Source organism: Pinus tabuliformis, chromosome J (assembly GCF_031772625.1).
Source record: "Pinus tabuliformis cultivar Carrire ecotype Pingquan chromosome J, CPIR1, whole genome shotgun sequence".
Lineage (NCBI taxonomy): Eukaryota > Viridiplantae > Streptophyta > Pinopsida > Pinales > Pinaceae > Pinus > Pinus tabuliformis.
In genome coordinates, this window is record NC_142295.1 from 458,672,041 (window position 1) to 458,692,088 (window position 20,048).

At 37.1% G+C, this 20,048-nt stretch overlaps 1 protein-coding gene across 1 annotated transcript; it reads right to left on the reverse strand.

The window, feature by feature from the left end:
- Nucleotides 1-538: 538 nt before the first annotated feature.
- LOC149227810 (phosphoenolpyruvate carboxylase kinase 2-like) lies at nucleotides 539-2,279 on the reverse strand. Its single transcript, XM_089375573.1, has 3 exons — nucleotides 1,727-2,279; nucleotides 1,318-1,620; nucleotides 539-1,194 (listed from the first exon to the last, which is right to left on the reverse strand). Exons 1-3 carry the CDS (start codon nucleotides 2,232-2,234, stop codon nucleotides 1,145-1,147), a joined length of 861 nt encoding a protein of 286 aa, XP_089231699.1. The 5' UTR covers nucleotides 2,235-2,279; the 3' UTR covers nucleotides 539-1,144.
- Nucleotides 2,280-20,048: the final 17,769 nt, after the last annotated feature.

Here is a 20,048-nt window from a genome sequence, read left to right on the forward strand (position 1 = left end):
CAAAAATTACTTAATAATTACGTAAAAACCAGAAAAACAATGTGTAACTTACTATTTGATAATTTCAAATTTGATGAAATCATATATTAATGTTTCAATGTGACACCATATATTGATTACATAATCTTTCATCACGCCATTATATTTTATTTTCATAATTCATAATCAGCTTAAATTAAAAAATACATTGAATTTGATGTCGTGGGTCGAGAACCTTTCATCGTGTCATTATATTTTATTTTCATTCTTCTCCGTGTGCATGAGTTCATGATCACCTCAAATTAAGAAACAAAATTTAAATATAGAAAATTCATTCAATTTGAAATCTAACCAATTTATTCATGCGTGCGACATTGGCTTCGCATCCGAAAATATTATGGTAGCAACGTTTTCGACTCATTTGTCTTAATCAGTTACATTAATGCGTTTACTGTCACCATTTATACGTTTACTGTTTGCAAAATTTTCCAGCATCAAATCATTCATATTTATGCCATTGAATAGCTTTAAAGCTTCAACATTTTCCATATATATATGTTTATAAATATCCTCTTGTCACCCTGAAGGATACTGCACTCTACTTACAACTAAAACCGCAGAAAACTATTTAACTTTATGACACGTCCCTCACTAGGTCGAAAACCCGCCAACTCTCAGTACTCGTGGTTGGTTAAAATGTCAATATATATGGGAGTTGTCTATAATGCGATTTTTTGGAGATTCTGGTGACGGAATCTGATGGAAGAAATTGAGGTTAAATCTTGATTTGTTGCAGTTAAAATGGTTTTTTAACTGCATATTTGGATTCAGCACCCTGGAAAACCCCTGGGACGCTTTGATTGTGCAGAAACTAGCTATCAAACTTGCGATTCCAATAAATTGCTACCGGATTTGGACCGAAAAATCCACCAAAAAGACTTCCAAAAATAGCATTATAGACAACTGCATATATATGGCCTCCACTTTATACATTATATGCACGGCTATATTTAAATATGTACTTAAATAAAAACAACTGTAACTATATTACATGGCCTCCACTGTATACATTATATGCACGGCTATATTTAAATATGTACTTAAATAAAAACAACTGTAACTATATTACTTGATGAGGATGTGGATGACGCATAGTATAGATTGGTCAATCAGAAGAGGAATTGGCGCATGTGTGAGCGGAGATCCAGCCATGCTCTGCAACCATTGCCCACAAAACATTCAGCATTCATCCACTTATGATATGGCCTATTTTACATGTATATTCCATACTTTGTATTGTTTCTTTTCTTCAGAAATTTAAGGCACGCACGTAGGTACCTAGGACTTGCTGTGCGCTGAGTCTCTTGGTGACGTCTCTGGTTAGCATCCGGCGTATCAAGTCCTTGGCAGAATGAGATATTGAGAGCCACCGATCAGTTGGGAAACGAAGGCGCCCACACAGGGCTGCCTCAAATATCTCTTGTGGTTTTTCTCCCACAAAAGGGGGAACTGCACTCAACATTATGTACAAAAGCACCCCTGCGCTCCAGACATCCACTTTCTCATCGTAATCCTTCCCTCCCAACACCTCCGGTGCTACGTAATACGGAGTACCCACAATTCCTTGCATTAAACCTTGCCCTACATTAATTAATAGGAGAATTTCAACCATGGGATTTATCTATCCACACCCAAAATTTTCATGGACTTGTATGACAGGGGAAGAAGGCAAGCATAATAAACATACCTGGAGCGAAAAATGAGGCCTGCCCAAAGTCTGCAAGTTTGATTTGAGCGAGGGAATTTGAATGATCGGCAAAGAGAATGTTGTCAGGTTTTATATCGCGATGGGCAATTCCCAAGGAGTGGCAGTAACTGATGGCTTCCATGAGCTTCCGCAGAATGGTGGCGGCCTCCTCTTCGGAGAATGGTACTGTATTCTTCCTGCTAACGATTCTGTCGAACAGATCTCCGCCTGAGCACATCTCCATTACCAGATGCACATACTCATCATCCTCATAAGCCTCGTGAAGGGCAACAACTACTGGGTGACCTGCGACACACTGCATAATCTTGATTTCATTGTGGAGGCAATCTTTGTCGATGGAATCGTGAAGGAGATCTGATTTTCTGATGGTCTTGCAGGCGGCCTGTTGCCCACTTTGCTGGTTGAAACATCTCCTGATCACTCCGAATCTGCCTCTGCCGATCACTTCCTCTTGCAATTGGTAGTTTCTAAGGAGGGCATCCGTCATTGCTGGCTGCGTCTAACCTCAAGTTTGTCCGGGATCAAATGAGACGAGGCTTGCAGTTGTAGGAGAGAGGAGTGGTTGAGAGCTGACTTCCGAATCCCGATGCACAAGTTGGGTAACATGGGTTTGTTGGAAAATAAGACACAATTGCGAAGGCATGACGTCATTATAAAGTGGAATATCCAGGTTGTACGTCGAAATTCATTTTGTGGTGTGACATTTATCATTAAATAGGTTTAGCTGTTTCGCGTGGCAAGTTTCGTTGCCCAGTTAGAAAAAGGATGCATCATGCTTTCGTGGGCTGGGAGTATCCTAATGATATAGTTTCGGCTTATAATTTCCAATAACTTTGGTGAAAATTGAAAGTATCCACTGAAATTATGGTTTAGTTTTTATTAATTTGAAAATATTTTGATGGACAATTTAATTAAAATATTTTATTACGAATTCAAAAAAAATATTTGAGCTAAAATTTTATTATGAATTTAAAATTTAATTTGAATGTCTATTTTTTAACCTTTATTAATTTTAAATAGTGATTACTTGGCCGACAAGCGAAAGGGCCTCCGGATTCGGGAGCCGTGCAAAGGCAGGGTCCGTCAGGTCGTCTCCCGAACCGAGGCAACATTTTCGTTACGATGAAAATGTGTGGTCAAGAGAGCTCAGGCTGCGGTCAGGCTAGTTGGGTTTGAATGGTAAGGGCTAATCAGTTTGTCATAAGGCATTAAATGATCCATTACATGCATATTTTATAACAAAATAATATACTGTTTTTATTTTCTGTTTATCTAGCTACCACACACTGTTTTTATTTTCTATTTATCTAACCACCGCGCGCGTGTTATTCTGTTATAGAATATGCATGTAACGAGACATTTAATACCCTATAACAAGCTGATTAACCCTTGCCAGTTTAAATATCAAATTATAAAAATACAGAACACCATGTGAGAAAGCGTCAGTGATCAAAGAGAGTGGGCCACACAGGGAATCATGTTTCTACCCGAAATCTTGGCTTTAAATGGAGTTTGTTTTTACTAATTTTACTTTTTTTTCCATGTCTCTTTCACTGGCGCTCACTGCCAAGGTTGCAAGCTATGACATAAGATAAAGTTGCATTGTATTTTTGAATGGGTGGTCGTTAAAGTCTCTTTCACCGACCCTCACTGGAAAGGCTGCAAGCTATGACATAAGGTGAAGTTGCATTGTATTTTTGACATTAATGGGTGGTAGTTAAAGTCTCTTTCACTCACCCTCGCTGGAAGGCTGCAAGCTATGACATTAGATAAAGTTGCATTGTATTTTTGACATGAATGAATGGGTGGTAGTTTTGACCATTCCCACAGTTTGAGAATAGAGTTCTTTTCACCATGGAATTATATCTCTAAGGTTTTGGAGGTGTTTAAATGGACTCACAAATTTGAGAAAGTAAACAGCCACTTGATTGATGAAAACATTGACTTTGATGTTTTGTTTGATTTTGACCAAAATTTAGCAAGTGAAGGTTATATACCAGATCTGACCTTTTTATTGAATTAAACTTTATATAATTTTAATGAGTGTATTATTGAATTGAATTTTATATAATTTTAATTAGTGTAAAGTGTAAATATATAAAGGAGTGTAAATTTTATTCAGTTTTAAAATTGTTCTTGTCTAATTAAGAGTTGGTCTTCTTTTGACATAAGGAAATAGGTTAATGATCCAAAACCCTCACAAGAGTGAAAGCATGTCTCTTTAAGTACTATAAGTTGCTTAATCTTCCTTGAATAATGATGATGAGTCAACATGACATATCACATCCAATGATGAATGTCCTCAACTATTGAGTTATGATAGCAAAAAATAAAAAAAAATATAAATAAACAAATTAAGTGTAAGTTTGAGGTGAATTATTATTATTATTATTATGTAAGCTTGGGACCTTTGTATTCATTTTATTTCAGAGAAGGGCAAGTTACAACAAAGATCAAATGGTTAGGTGGCCTCAACTTTCCCAGACTGAAACTAGATTTGTTGGCCACCTAACTGCATGATATGTCATCCAAAAACGAAATATTATAAGCTTGTAAAGCCATGCTAGATATCTCTGATTGTCCTTATACTTCCTATACTCTAAATAACTGAAAACATACAATAAAGTCTGTAACTGATGCATATATCAAAAGACAAAACAAAGATTAAATCATCATACTACTAACTGTCAGATGAATCCATGGGAGCTAGATCCTTCACACTAGAGCCTGGGAGCTCAGTTTGCAGGATACAGGGAATGTGGTGTTCAATGCGGCTAAGGTGACCATTCTGCTTTTGAAGTTGAAACTGAATCTGCTGCAAATCCTTGCTGAAATCCGGGACTCCTTGAGAAGTCGAGGGCAAACCCAAAGGGATGTGCTCCAGTGCTTTGGCTAGAAGATTTTTCATCAACCAATATTGATGGACAATTTGCTTGTATTGAGAGGACCAACCACGAGAGTGACCAAGATTGGGCACCAAGCTCTGCCATTATACCAAGTCTATTTCTGTTTCACGAATATGCTAATTAAGTTATGCTTCCCACCCGACAATGAGCTAACTCACATGAGAGGAGTTTCCCTCATGGTAAGCAGTGGCAACCTCTTTTATGATAGGAGAGGTTTATTTCTAGCCAGGACTTCTACTAGACGTAGAATTAGCTTGACAACCCTCATGGGCTTCCTTCTGTTGCTTGCCACGACCATGGGAACCATGGGTATGATGGACCTTCGCTAAGGCAACACAAACCATGAAACAAAAAGGGCTTAAACCTCTAGCTGTAGTTGATTTAGACCACGACAACAGACTTGGATTAAGCCTATACCCATGAACCTTGTGCTTCCCAGAACTGCACTGGACTAGAGAACCTATCAAATTATCAATGCATGAGGGAAAAGAAATATAAGTATCACCAATTGAGACCATATTGACATAGTTTAATGAGGTGACTTTTATTATTTTTTATTGAAATCTAACATCAATTTTTTTGATGAAATCGCAATATTTCATCATTTAAATTGTGATTTTCAATATAGAAATAAATTCAATATCCTTGATTTAGATTGTATAGACTCAACTTAAAACTATAATTTTCTCAATTTCTAAACAATTTTTAAACAAAATTAACTAAAAATCTATCTTAAAAAAAACAAAACAATAATTCAAACAATCAATAATGATCATCCATAACCTACTATTGTAATCACTCTTTGCTCTTTAAATAGATTCCATATCCTCAATTGGTATAAACTCATATTAAAACTATAATTTTCTGAATTTCTAAACAAAATTAATTAAGAAAACTATCTTAAAAAACAAAACAATAACTCAAATTATCAATAATGGCCCTCCATAACCCATAGTGACTCTTTACTCTTTAAAATTGAATATCTCTCACTATCATGAATACCCATGGTCACTCTTTACTCTTTAAAATTGAATACCTCTCACTATCTTCCATCATTAAGTTTATGGTTATGTTACATTCTATTGTTAATGTTAGTGTGAGGGTTTTTCAAGTGTCACATGCTTAGTGAAATGGTTGTTTGTTTGCTTCCCGTGCATGGAGGTGCCCTCTTACATTTTTGTATGTAGTATTCACGGGTGGTTATCTTCGTTTATGATAGGAAGATGAAGATGTTACGTGTATGAATATTAGTGAACTACGATAATATCTTTTAGTATTTCTACAAAGAGTGTTTAATAAATATGTTGATCACAATTAAGGACTTTTTCTACAAGGTTAAAAATATACGTAAGAGGGGAAACTAATGAGGATGCTAGATCATAATTCAATTATAAAACAATTCTTTTTATATTAGTTTTAACTAAACTTTATAACAAAGGTTGGGAAGTGGATTAAAGTAAATGAGTTTTTTTTTGGTATTTTTTTATTTAATTAAATTAAAAAATAACAAAAATAAAATTTTTATCACACAAATAAAATAATTAATAAAATATTGTATTATTAAATGTCATTATCAAAAATTAATTATATATATATATATATATATATATATATCATTTTAAATTGAAAATATAGAAGGAAAATTATAATTCATTAAAGTGTAAATATTAAATAAAAGAAAAAATTAAATAAAAAAGAAATAAAATTAAAAACAAAAAAATTAGTAACTAATAAAAGTAGAAGTTACTAAAAAAACCCATAATAAGATCTCAAAGATCACTTTATAAATAAATAAATTTAAATAATAATAAAAAATAACAAAATTTGAATTCTCAATATTAAATTATGGATAAATGGCATAATTTTTTTGGTAAAAAAAACTACTACACAGTGAAAACAAAACTAAACATGTAATACCATAAATAAGGCAAGTATAATAATGTTTTTTTGTAAGTTCGGTAAAATTATATCTTCATCATATTCAACTTCTCACCAACTTCTCACCCGAATCAGAGATAACACAAATTTTCAACCCAAAACTTTCAATTAAAAGAGATTTTAACCCAAAACTTTCAATTAAAAAAAATTTCATTTCAACGACCTTACCAATTAAACTACACCAAACACAAAAAAAAAAACAAATATAATAATTTTAAAAATAATTCCTAAATTAAATATTCACATTATTAATATTAAAACGGAGTAAACATTCTTAAAAGGTAGCTTGGAAAAAGAAAGTGGAGGCAGAGTGACAATTGATTCCGAATCCAATAGTAATTTGTATTCCCGTCGAATAGATAAAAGGAATAGTAATTTGTATTCCCGTCGAATAGATAAAAGGAAAAGAGATGAAGACGACATTTATAATTAAACAGACTTAATATGTAATGTTCTTGGGATTCTTTGTCAAGGAAAAATTAGATGCTTACATCATGCTTAGTAAAAATAATATTTTTAAAATATATGTCTCCTGAAATAATCTTTTTTAAAAATGTCTCCTCACAATGCATGCACGCCAACGTAAGTATGCCCATATTTTTTAAAATATGTCTCCTCACAGTGCATGCACGCCCATATAAGTATGCCCATATTTTTTAAAATATGTCTCCTCACAATGCATGCACGCCAACATAAGTATACCCATATTTTTTATTGGTTGATGATTTTAACCCATAATTTTTTATTTTTATTTTTTTAATTAAGAATATTGAATATATGTATTCTTAAATATTTTAATATGCAATATTATTAAAAACTCTCCCACAATGATTGAGATGTTGCATGACAAGTTAGCTATTTCAGAAACCTTAAAATTTCTACTAAATTTGGTATGAACACGTAGCATAATTTTATAACTATGATCTATTTCCCCTTAGCTGAATTTGATGATGCGCTCAAAAGGAGCTACACATATTTAACGGGTTAACCACATCTTCTTTCACGAAGATTCTATTAGTACAAAATATATTTATGCCCTTGCAAGTTGCGTGTTAAAGATATCGTCCGATAAAGAGTTTCGTACCCGACACGGATTCAAACTTCATCTATTTTCACATTTTTCGTGGTAAATTAAAACAATATTTTTTTGATAAAAATAAATGTAAAAATTATTTATTAGCAAATAATTTATGTTTGCTAATTTAATCGCAAAATGCATTTTTTCCAAAGTTTGTGAAGAAGCTCGATCATATCTCCAAAATAGTGATTTCAGCAGCAGTACAAGCTCGATCAAGGGCTCTTCAACTAGCAGATTAGGGTTTGGTTGGGTAATTTACGGGCTTATGGCCATCTCCCTAATATGTTCGACCTTGGATTGAGACTAACTAGAAACCTACTGTTATCACAAAATCACTACTAAGGGCTGCAACCAAGCAAGATTTCATGTAACTCTTTCAACCAGACTTTAGACCAAAGATTAGCCTCTTTGGTCAGAGAGGGCTCTCTCACAGACTCTTGATAAAAATCCTTCACTACAACAGATGGCTAACTCTTTACTCATTCATGAAAACAAAAGCTGGTTGGATACATATCAAACTGGTCCTCATTGGGCTATGGAGTCTCATACACTAAGTAAACAAGAAAAACATAGTCATTTCATGGAAGTCAAGGCTCTTTGCATTAAATGTTCAAACATACTCCACAAAAACCACAGCTTGCCAAACACACAGGAAGTCAGAGCATAAGATATGAATTCTGAGTGATTGTGCTATAACAAGGCTGTAAAAGAACATATAATATAAAACACCACCATTATATTTGAACAAAATAATCCATCGAGAATCTTGAGAAGAAATCAACACTGTTTTACTATTACTGTAACAAGTCTTACATTGGCCCAAATAACTCTGTTTTTGTATAAAATGTCCAACCCCTATTACATCCTAGTTTTCACCATATATAGGAAAACCCCAAAACTATCCCTATCTTGAGTCTCCTCAACAAGCATGAAGGGAGAACTCGATGATCTACCATTAATTACCCATATCTATTTCTAAACCAACTCATTAATTACAAAAGTGCTGAGCTATGATTACATAAAGTCCTAATCAAACTAAAACACTAATTCCTTTCTCCTCGTAATATGATTCTTCTTGGATGCTGGACAGCTGTATGATTTCTGTTATGGCTAAGATATGTTGAGGGAACATTCACCGAGCAAGCTGGTCTCGGATGCTAGCTGTATAGACAGCTTATTAATTGATAAAGATGATCACCCTATATCCACAGTCCCCTGTCTTCCATTCCTCTTCATCATTTAAAAACCACACTCCAAGTTCTTTAAACCTTCAATTAACAACGCATAATCACCATATGCCATATGATCTGGATGCCTCGTGGATTAAACAGGTGTACCAACTAGAAATCCCGGTAACCCTACCAGAACCCTAGTAACTCGGTCATAAAGTACCTTTTAGAAAACTTTATCAAAGAACAAAATATTTCACTTTCCCTTCAAAACTTACACCTGTCACTATTTGAGCTGCTATGAAATCCATGTATGATCTCCCTCCTGTGTTTGAGACCTTCTTTTTAACATTCGCTGACCTCATCATCAAAATTCATTGTTTTTCCACAAAACAGCATTCTACAGCAGTTTCGTAGCGCGCTACGAAACTGCTGTAGATGTCAAAACAGAACCTATGTATCTTGAAGCGTTTTCTGCTTAGACTCATGATCTCTTCAGACATTTGTACAACTGTTAGGAACCTAAATAGTTTTTAAAAAAAATGAAGCTTGCTTCTGTCATTACATATCACAGCAAACTTGATTAGCATCAAACCAATAAAAAGCTTCATAAATCCCAACTGGAGCATAAAGTCACTGCAGTATTCCTTGCTGTCTTCAATAACCCTGAATTTTCAGTTTCCATATTTCTTTTGTATGCATATGCCAATCTCCAGTGGCGTCCATGTTCACCGATTACAAAAGCATCAAATGCTTTCAAGGGCAATAAATACATGAATCAAATTTTCTAGCCGAAAGAGGCCAGAGTACTTACACACATGTAATTATAAGGCTAATGCTTTTCATTTTCTTCGTTAGACCCACATCAGTCCCAGATGTAGCACTAGCTGAGCGCTTTCTCACATAGCCTTCATGAAGTGGTTTAGGAATTTGATAGGAGAACTGTGAAAGATTTATTCTCTGCTCGTTGAACCCTTCAGAATGTGTCACAGTAAAACATCCTTCACGCTGCTTCATGTTTTCTTCCTCTTCATCAATGTTTTTATAACCATCTTGGCCACCATGACCGTGTGGAACAGAAGGATTCTGAGCAGGCCCTTCAGCTTCAAATGTTTCTCTCTTTCTAGAAACTGCCTGCAGACTTAGATTGAGATAACGCTTTTGTTTTTCTAAGTGTTTTTTCAGCTTCTTCAGAAGATCTGGAGTGGGCGTCTCTAACACTTAGATGACCATTTTACTCAATTGTTCAATGTCATAGAGTTCAATTATACCTTCATTGTGACCATCTCTTTGGGAAATTGCCCGACTTGATTCTCCAATACCTTGATTGAACCCTCCGCCTCCTCGACCAGATCCTCTTGACTGAGGCCATCGAATATCTTCAAAAAGTATCTCATTCAAATCAAGCCATTCATATAGCTTCTCACTGACGTGGTAAAGAAAATGCTTCCCATTTTCCATATCATAATCAATGACAACAACATCTTTAAATTTTCCATCTCCACCAATGTCACTGGAGTTGGCCACCGCCAATGTGCATATATCCAAAAGAATCTTGAAACCAGCATACTGACGGTGGCATTTGGAAACATTTGGCAGACCCGTGCAACAAACACAGCCCAGTGTATTCCTCCAAGAAACCCGATAGTATGTGAATATATTCCTCTCCTCTGATTCTGCTCTGACTCTGGTCCTCTCGAAATCCAAGAATATGTATTATACAGGGTAGGCAGCAACATACTGTCGCACACAAAATGAATGGCATGGCATAACCTATACAACTGAATGTGAGAAACACAATACACAACCTGTAAAGATTTGGAGCATCACTTGAGGATGAGTGACCACCAAATATCCACACGTTCCCAACAACAAACCAAACAGCAAAGAAGCAGTCTAAAGCCAATTTGAACCGTTCTACATATACATTAAACCTGGGATTCCTTCCTGCCATATGCTGACGGCTCCTTGAATGGCATACGCTTTTGGAGATCATCATTTGCAACACGTTTGAGTAACTCTGTGCGTTGCTCAACACTCATAACCCGAACAGATGTCCATGAACGCTGTACAAAAATCTCAGGTACAGTATATCCAGGAAAAGCACGTGATGCAACAGCTGGCTCTGCAGCACAGAAACAATATTCAAGAGTTTTCCAGTAGGCATCCACTGCCTCCCTGCTAGAGAAGACAAAATCATGCCGCACCCTTGATTGTAGGTCAAAGACATTGACTGTCAATGAAGGAATTGCACGAGGTGCAGGCTCTTCAATGTAAGGTTTGAGCTCCATAGCATATGTCAGAACAGCTTGTGGGACTGTGTTAACATCCTCTATTCCACTTCATCTGACCATCACAAGGCGGAGTAACTTTAAGCGCCTTATTACATCAATGAGCCAAGAGAGACGACCAGTTGCATGCATCTCCATAAGACTGTTAAATTCCTCATCCGGGAGGTCACGTAGGCAAACTCGATGCTTACAACTTTCAACCAAATCTGCAATTTTCTTCACAGACCCAATGACTTGCAGAAACAATTCCAATGGCATCGCTTTAATGACAGTATCCAAAGAAAACAATTTACATGTGCTGTTAGGATTCTTTATGTCGTAACCATATTTTCCTGAGTACAGAGCAGCATTCCAATCTAGTAAGCTGCTCACATAACCCCACAAGAATTGATGCAGCAGTTTCACACGAACCATCTTTGCCGGGATAAAACCATTGGCACGCATTGATTCTGCTCTAACTGTTTGACAATCTGAAGGTTCTGCATTGGATGTTCTCTTTTAGGCCGCAATCCTTTGAAAAGGGAGCTTCCTTCATTGTTAAGACTCCGTTGACATCAACAACTAAAGGAGATAAGGCCCAGTCATGATAAGCAACAGGGCGCAAAAATCTTAAGAAGCCTGTCACTCGTGAACAAGGAGGAGAGAATGGGAATGGCCTGACAAACAGATATTTAACTAATAGCTCCACCGCTTCACCTGCCAAATCTCCAGAAAACATATGTGAAAAAATCCATGTTTTAGCAAGCCGCCCTGTTGGCCCATAAACTGGATACAAACCCTGTAATCCATTCTTTCGTATAGCTGAGTAATTATTTCAAATGTAAAGCCAGAAAGGTCATTCCACAAGTCATCAATTGCGCCCTCCGTCCCCAATATAACAGGCATTCAATCATGAAGCCACGCCAACCCTTAGAGGAACGTGTAGTCAAAATAGTAAATGAAAAGAATACTCCTCCTTCAGAATCTTGCCATGTGTCATAAGGAGCTGCAAAGACAAGGGGTTTTTTATCCTGAAAATGTATATAGAATGGCACAACAGCTGTGAGCGCAAAGTAAAACTACCACTGGAATGTTCCCCTTCAATGGAGTACAAGCCCACATATAACAGCTTGACAAACCTCGTTTCCTGCAGTGTTTCCATCAATTCACTTTAAATATCTGTCATTTCCCAATTTCGCAGCGCAGCCAGTGCAAGGTCAGTGTTTTCGCTACGAAATCACTAAAACAGATGGCGCTGCGAAACTGCTAACGGATTTATGCGCTGCGAAAACACCCTGACTTTAAGCTAGGCTAAAATTTTTTTGGCAACAGACTTTTCAGTGATAACACCTACAATGAAGGGGGAGGTGGTCTTTTCCTTTACGGGGAAGTGTTTTTTCACCTTTTATTTTGAACTTAAGGAGGATCATGATATGATCTTTAGAAGTGGGCCATATTTCATGGGGCCATAAGGGCTTTCTGTGGATTGTTGGAACCCTAACTTTTGTTGGGTATTTTTCATGGGAAAATACCAAAAACAAACAAATTCAACACACAGAGGCAATGCTCTGTTTCTTTTCCTCCAGGATCTTTTTGTGCACAGGGAGGTTAAATTTTTTTTACTGAGGAACAGAGTATTTTAACACCACCATAAAAGGATTTCTATTTAAAAATATATTGCCTCATACATATTCATCCTCTTTTACTGAGAGGGATTTACCAAAAACAATATTCAACCAACAAAAACAAACTCTGTCTCCTCCTGAGTATTTACACTGCTGGTGTGTAAAAACCCATTTACATTTACTGCTGTAAAACTAATTTACTCATACTGCTGTAAAAATCCTTTTTACTTACTGTTGTAAAACTCTTCTTTTACATACTCTTGAAAAAGACATGCGCTCCACCATTTTCTTTTCACTTGCACAGCTGTGCATACATTTTCACTCTCACAGTTTTTTTGCTCTCACACCTCATGAGATTCATACATTCTTCATTACATATTACAATGCTATGTAAAACACGCGATTTTTCTTCACTAAAAAAAAAGTCAACTCCTTCATTACATAACGCAATTACTTTGCGTATACATTATATCCAAATGACCATACCATCGTGCATATAAAAAAATAAAATTTAAAACCCTTACCTATTCTCTACGGTAACAATTAATTCATTAATTATTTTACCGCGGTCAACCAAAAATGAAATTCACTCCACGCAAAGTCATTAATGTATGTTCGTATGCAGGTTTGGGCAATCAACGGACGAAAAAAGGTGGAGCAGATCGAACGGAGGAGGAGAATATCGGAAGATCATTTTCTGCAGAGCTTTATGTCCCGAGAATGTCAGACATGGTGACGTAAGGGGACAGCCACGCGTCAAATCCAAATTTTCTCGGGCTCAAATATACGGAAAATACCTTTGTCGGAAAGTGGCCCGAGAACTCTCAGGCAGGTTTGGTGAACGGTTTCTGGCGATTTACATCAACGTTGAAATTACACATTCAACACTCCCCTTTAATTTCAACTGCTGGGAATTCAGTCATACCCAGACACTTTCTCAAAAATTCAAAGCTTTTCTGATCCAGTGGCTTTGTCAAGATGTCTGCAACCTGTTCTTGAGTCCTGCAATGTTCTAGGACAATTTCTCCATTGTTCACCAATTCTCTGATGTAGTGAAACCTTGTATCAATGTGTTTCGTTCTCTTATGAAACACTGAATTCTTTGACAATGCAATAGCTGAGCTATTGTCACAAAAAATCACTGTCGCCTTTGCCTGCTCCTGGCCTAAACTTCTCAACATTCTTCTCATCCACACTGCTTGACATGTTGCTGCTGTAGCTGCCACATATTCAGCCTCTGCTGTAGACAATGCTACAATGGACTGCTTCTCAGAAGCCCATGAAATGGCTCCTGAACCCATATGAAAAACATAACCGGAAGTGCTTTTCCGATCATCTACACTCCCAGCCCAATCACTATCAGTGTATCCAACCAAATCTGAATGTTCTGAGACATTATATAAAATTCCAAACATTTTGGTACCTTTGACATACCTCAAAATTCTTTTTGCTGCCTGCTAATGTGCCTCCTTTGGCCTCTCCATAAATCTGGAAATTAAACTAACAGCATACATAATGTCAGGCCTAGTAGCTGTTAAATACATAAGGCTGCCAACAATACTCTTGTACAAACTAGGATCGAAATCCTTGCTGCTGTCCTCTCTGCTGAGTTTTAATCCCATTACTGTGGGAGTGATCGCTGCCTTGCATTCTTGCATATTAAATCTGCTCAATACTTGATTTACATATCTTGCTTGTGAGATAAAAATTCCATTTTCATTTTGATCTACTTCTATGCCTAAGAAGTATCTCAAGAAACCCATGTCAGTCATTTCAAATTCCTCTTTCATGACTGATTTAAAATTCTTAATGAGCTGATCATCATTACCTGTGAAAATCACATCATCAACATACAAGACAACAATCAAAATTTTACCATCTTTTTCTTTGATGTAGACTGTGGGTTCTCCCTCACACTTGTCAAATTCATTATCCAATAGATATGAATCTATCCTGCTGTACCATGCTCTTGGCGCTTGCTTCAGCCCATAAAGAGCCTTCTTCAATTTGCACACTTTGTGCTCTTCACCTTTCTTCTCATAGCCTAGAGGCTGTTCAATGTAAACCTCTTCCTTTAACACTCCATTTAGGAATGCTGACTTCACGTCCATTTGGTAGACTTTCCATTTGTTTTGAGCTGCTATGGACAGCACTACTCTCACAGTTTCCATTCTTGCAACCGGTGCGAAAGTCTCCTCATAATCTCTTCCATACTGCTGCTTGTACCCTTTGACAACCAGCCTTGCCTTGTGCCTTTCTATCTTGCCTTCAGCATTGCTTTTGGTCTTGTAGACCCATTTCACTCCAATGACTTCTTTGCCTTTTGGTAGCTCAACCAAATCCCATGTCTTGTTTCTCTCTATGGCATTCATCTCCTCATCCATAGCTTCTATCCATTTCCTATCTTTAATTGCATCCTCGAAATGATTAGGATCATCAACATGACAGTACAAGGCAAATAAGGAATTCATTCCTTCATCATAAATGTCACTTAAATTTCTAAACTTCTTACCTCTTTCACTTGGTGTGCAAGTGCTTGAAGATGCACTTGAATTTCCTCCTTGTGGTGTGCTTGGAGAAGCACTTTCATTTATCGTCAATGGTGTCCCTTGTTGTCCTTGTGTTGGCGCTGCTGTTTGGGGATGCATTTCAGCCACCTCCTCTTCATCTTCATCATGAGACAAACAGTTTTTAACATTCACTGTTTTCTCTATGCTTCCATCCCAAGCTTCCTCTTCAATGAATTGAACATCTCTACTGACAAAAAACTTCTTGGTAGATGGGATATATAACCTGTAGGCTTTGGATTCCTCACTGTATCCAATGAATAGACATTTCTCCCCTTTGCTGTCCAACTTCCTCCTTAGCTGATCTGGTATGTGTGCATAGGCCACACATCCAAAAACTCTCAAGTGGGTGACACCTTGCTTTCTCCCACTCCATGCTTCTTCTGGCACTTTGTTCAACACTGCTTTTGTAGGACACCTGTTCAAAATATACACTGCACAATTTACAGCTTCAGCCCAATAATCATTTGGCAAATGCTTTGCCTTCAACATGCTCCTCGCCATATCCATGATGGTCCTGTTCTTCCTTTCAGCAACTCCATTTTGCTGTGGGGTGTACCTTGCTGTAAACTGTTTATGTATACCATTTTCTCTACAAAATCTTAGAAATTCCTTGGAGATATACTCACCTCCTCTATCAGTTCTCAAAACTTTAATGTGCAGCCCGCTTTGGTTTTCCACAAATGCCTTGAAATTTTGGAATTTCTCAAACACTTCACTTTTGTTTTTAAGGAAATATATCCAAGTTTTTCTTGTAAAGTCATCAATGAATGTTAAGAAATATAGGTTGCCTGCTAATGATGGAGCTTGCATCGGTCCACATAAATCTGAGTGGATGATCTCTAAGGGTGCCTTTGCCCTTATGCTTTTCCCTGATGGAAAACTTTCTCTATGTTGTTTTCCTAATATACAGCCTTCACAAAGGCTGTCCGGTTTCTCTATCAATGGTAATCCTCTTACCATTCCTTTTCTGCTTAACAAGTTTAGACCTCCAAAATTGAGATGTCCAAATCTCAAGTGCCACAACCAATTTTCATCCTTTGGCACGCTTTGGAAAGCCTCTTGGGTAACTGCTGCAATTACATTTTTGTTTTTCAAATCTACCCTGATCCTGAGAGGGAACATCCTGTTCCTTGTCATTTTTACTTCAGCAATGTATCGTTTGCTGGGTGCTATATCCATGATGGTGCATACATCATTTTTAAAGAAAAAATTGTACCCCTTATGGACAAGCTGTCCAATACTCAAGAGGTTACATCTCATTCCAGGGACATAGTAGACATCTGCTATGGTTTTCTTTTCTCCTTGCTTTGTAAATATTTTTACCTCTCCTTTTCCCATAACAGAGACTTTACTATCAGTACCAAGTGTGACTTCTGATTTCACATTCTGATCTAGAGCAGAAAAGAAGGTTATGTTTCCTGTCATATGGTTGCTGCAACCTGAGTCTAAAAACCAAATGTCCTCACTGTTTGTTTCAGCCATGTTACAGGCTAACAACACATTATTTTGACTGCTGTTTTCTCTTGTAACATTTGCATTTTGTCTACTGTTCATATCATGTTGTTTCTTTCTACAATCACTTGCATAATGTCCATACTTTTTGCAATAATAGCATTGAACATTAGATTTATCATACCTTTGTCCTTGAGCATGATGTTGTCCTCCTTGTTGGCTGCTGCCTTGGCCTTGGTTCTGATTTGTATTGCTTCCTCTTCCTTGTGCATTTGATGGGCTGTTCCTTCCACCTCTGTTCTGGCTTCTGCCTCTTCCTCTTCGGTTTCCTCTTCCTTGACCTCTTCCTCTTCCATAGGACATCTGGGTCTTGAAGGCTTGCTCAAGAGATGAGTTTTCATTCCTACTCAACCTCTGCTCATGTGTTATCAGTGATGCATGTAGCTCATCAACTGAATAGTTTGAGAGATCCTTTGTCTCTTCAATGGTGGTGACTATGGCATCAAACCTTGAGGGTAAGACCCTCAATATTTTCTCCACAATCCTTCTATCTTCAATGGTTTCTCCATGAGTTCTCATTTGTGTGATTACTCCAATCACATGAGTGAAGAATGAGTCAATGTTATCTGACTCCTTCATGTTCAAGTTCTCAAAATCCTTTCTCAGCAATTGTAGTTTTGCTGTCTTCACTCTCTCCATGCCTTGATAGGCTGTCTTGAGGGTTTGCCATGCTTCATTTGCTGTCTTAGCTGCTGCTAACCTTGGAAACACACTCTGGTCTACTGCTAGATACAACAACACACGGGCTTTTGAATCCTTCTTCCTATTGCTCTTCAGGAGATCTCTCTCTCCCTGAGTTAATGCATTGAACTCAGTTTCATCTGCCGGTTCTTCAAAACCATCTTCAACTATTTCCCATAAATCTTGAGAGGCAAACAGGGCTCTCATAGTTATTGACCAGTAGTCATAGTTCTTCCCATTAAACTGTGGGAGCTGGGTGTTAAACATACCCATACCAGTGCTTGTGCTGGCCATTCCTTGACTGTGTATTTAAAACAACTGACTGCTTCTTCAGCAACACAATTTTTTTTTTGACAAATACCTGAATCCTTCGTTATCTGAGTCTTCTGTCTGCCTGAGAGGTTTTGCTGCAGCTACAAACCTTCTCCCTTCAGCTTCTTTGTCACCTTCAAAGAGCCTAACCCTGCTCTGATACCACTGTTGGGTATTTTTCATGGGAAAATACCAAAAACAAACAAATTCAACACACAGAGGCAATGCTCTGTTTCCTTTCCTCCAGGATCTTTTTGTGCACAGGGAGGTTAAATTTTTTTTACTGAGGAACAGAGTATTTTAACACCACCATAAAAGGATTTCTATTTAAAAATATATTGCCTCATACATATTCATCCTCTTTTACTGAGAGGGATTTACCAAAAACAATATTCAACCAACAAAAACAAACTCTGTCTCCTCCTGAGTATTTACACTGCTGGTGTGTAAAAACCCATTTACATTTACTGCTGTAAAACTAATTTACTCATACTGCTGTAAAAATCCTTTTTACTTACTGTTGTAAAACTCTTCTTTTACATACTCCTGAAAAAGACATGCGCTCCACCATTTTCTTTTCACTTGCACAGCTGTGCATATATTTTCACTCTCACAGTTTTTTTTGCTCTCACACCTCATGAGATTCATACATTCTTCATTACATATTACAATGCTATGTAAAACACGCGATTTTTCTTCACTCAAAAAAAAAAGTCAACTCCTTCATTACATAACGCAATTACTTTGCGTATACATTATATCCAAATGACCATACCATCGTGCATATAAAAAAATAAAATTTAAAACCCTTACCTATTCTCTACGGTAACAATTAATTCATTAATTATTTTACCGCGGTCAACCAAAAATGAAATTCACTCCACGCAAAGTCATTAATGTATGTTCGTATGCAGGTTTGGGCAATCAACGGACGAAAAAAGGTGGAGCAGATCGAACGGAGGAGGAGAATATCAGAAGATAATTTTCTGCAGAGCTTTATGTCCCGAGAATGTCAGACATGGTGACATAAGGGGACAGCCACGCGTCAACTCCAAATTTTCTCGGGCTCAAATATACGGAAATACCTTTGCCGGAAAGTGGCCCGAGAACTCTCAGGTAGGTTTGGTGAATGGTTTCTGGCGATTTACATCAGCGTTGAAATTACACATTCAACAACTTTAACCCGGATTGTGATATCCCCATAGTCATTCCACTCTAGGTTAAGTTACCATACCTACCCCTTCATTGTTGGAATGATGCCACCTTCAGGCTAATCAACAACTCTCTAGGAAAATAGATTGATTGTGCTGAGCCACTGGAGGGTTTGTTTGCTTATACACGAATCTGCATGAATTTGATCTAGAGAAGGGGCTTCTGCAAACAATAAACATATGCATGGATGATTGGACTCACATCAAGGAAGTTGACTATGATCAACTCCCCTTCAAATGTCGGATTTTCCATGAATATGTACATTTTGCCAAAAAACACTAAATCAACAGTTAATGATGAGAATCAGGGAGATCAAGGGGATAAATGACATGAATCTAAAAGATGAAAAGGGCCCTAATAGACAAAAACACCCTCAACAAGGGAAACCTTCTCAACATCCTTAAGCCACGACAAATACCAACAACACCAATGCAAATAAAGAAGGTACTAGCCACCTGGAAATCACAAATATGAAAATAATAAGTTCGAAGTTATGGTAAATCTCAACAAAGAAGAGGGAACCTCTCATAAATCTCCAAAGCCAAAACATCAAAATCCACCCTCTCATAGCCCTGAGAAAATTTCGGAGGAGGAAAATAAAACCACTGAAAATTCCCAAAATATCTCAGCTGACTAGTTGAAGGAAGAGGAAGACACCTACCTTTCATCAAAGGATGCTACATTTTGTACATTAATGGTTAGCTCAACCGATGAGAATAAGAGGCTAAAAAAACTAGAGAAACAAAAAGAAAAACTCAACACCTAAGAAGGAAATCTAACGGGGAAATCCACACATAGTAAACATAAAAATATAAAGTGATGTCGTATCTAAGTACCATTTCTCACCAATTAGTTGATCATGGTAGCAAAGAATGGAAAAATGGTGCAACAGTAGGCCCCTTGAAAGGGGAAACCCATTGTAAACATAAGTAATGAATATCATCTCCTGGAATTGTAGAGGACTCAAATCTAACAAAAGAATAACAAAAGAAAAATCACTAATAGTTAAATAAAAGCCAATCGTACCC

Coding starts and splice junctions, on each gene's coding strand:
- LOC149227810 (XM_089375573.1), bottom strand. CDS start 2,234: ATGACGGATGCCCTCCTTAGAAACTACCAATTGCAAGAGGAAGTGATC. Junction 1,621..1,726: donor GGCCTCATTTTTCGCTCCAG/GTATGTTTATTA, acceptor TAATTAATGTAG/GGCAAGGTTTAATGCAAGGA. Junction 1,195..1,317: donor CAGCGCACAGCAAGTCCTAG/GTACCTACGTGC, acceptor CAATGGTTGCAG/AGCATGGCTGGATCTCCGCT.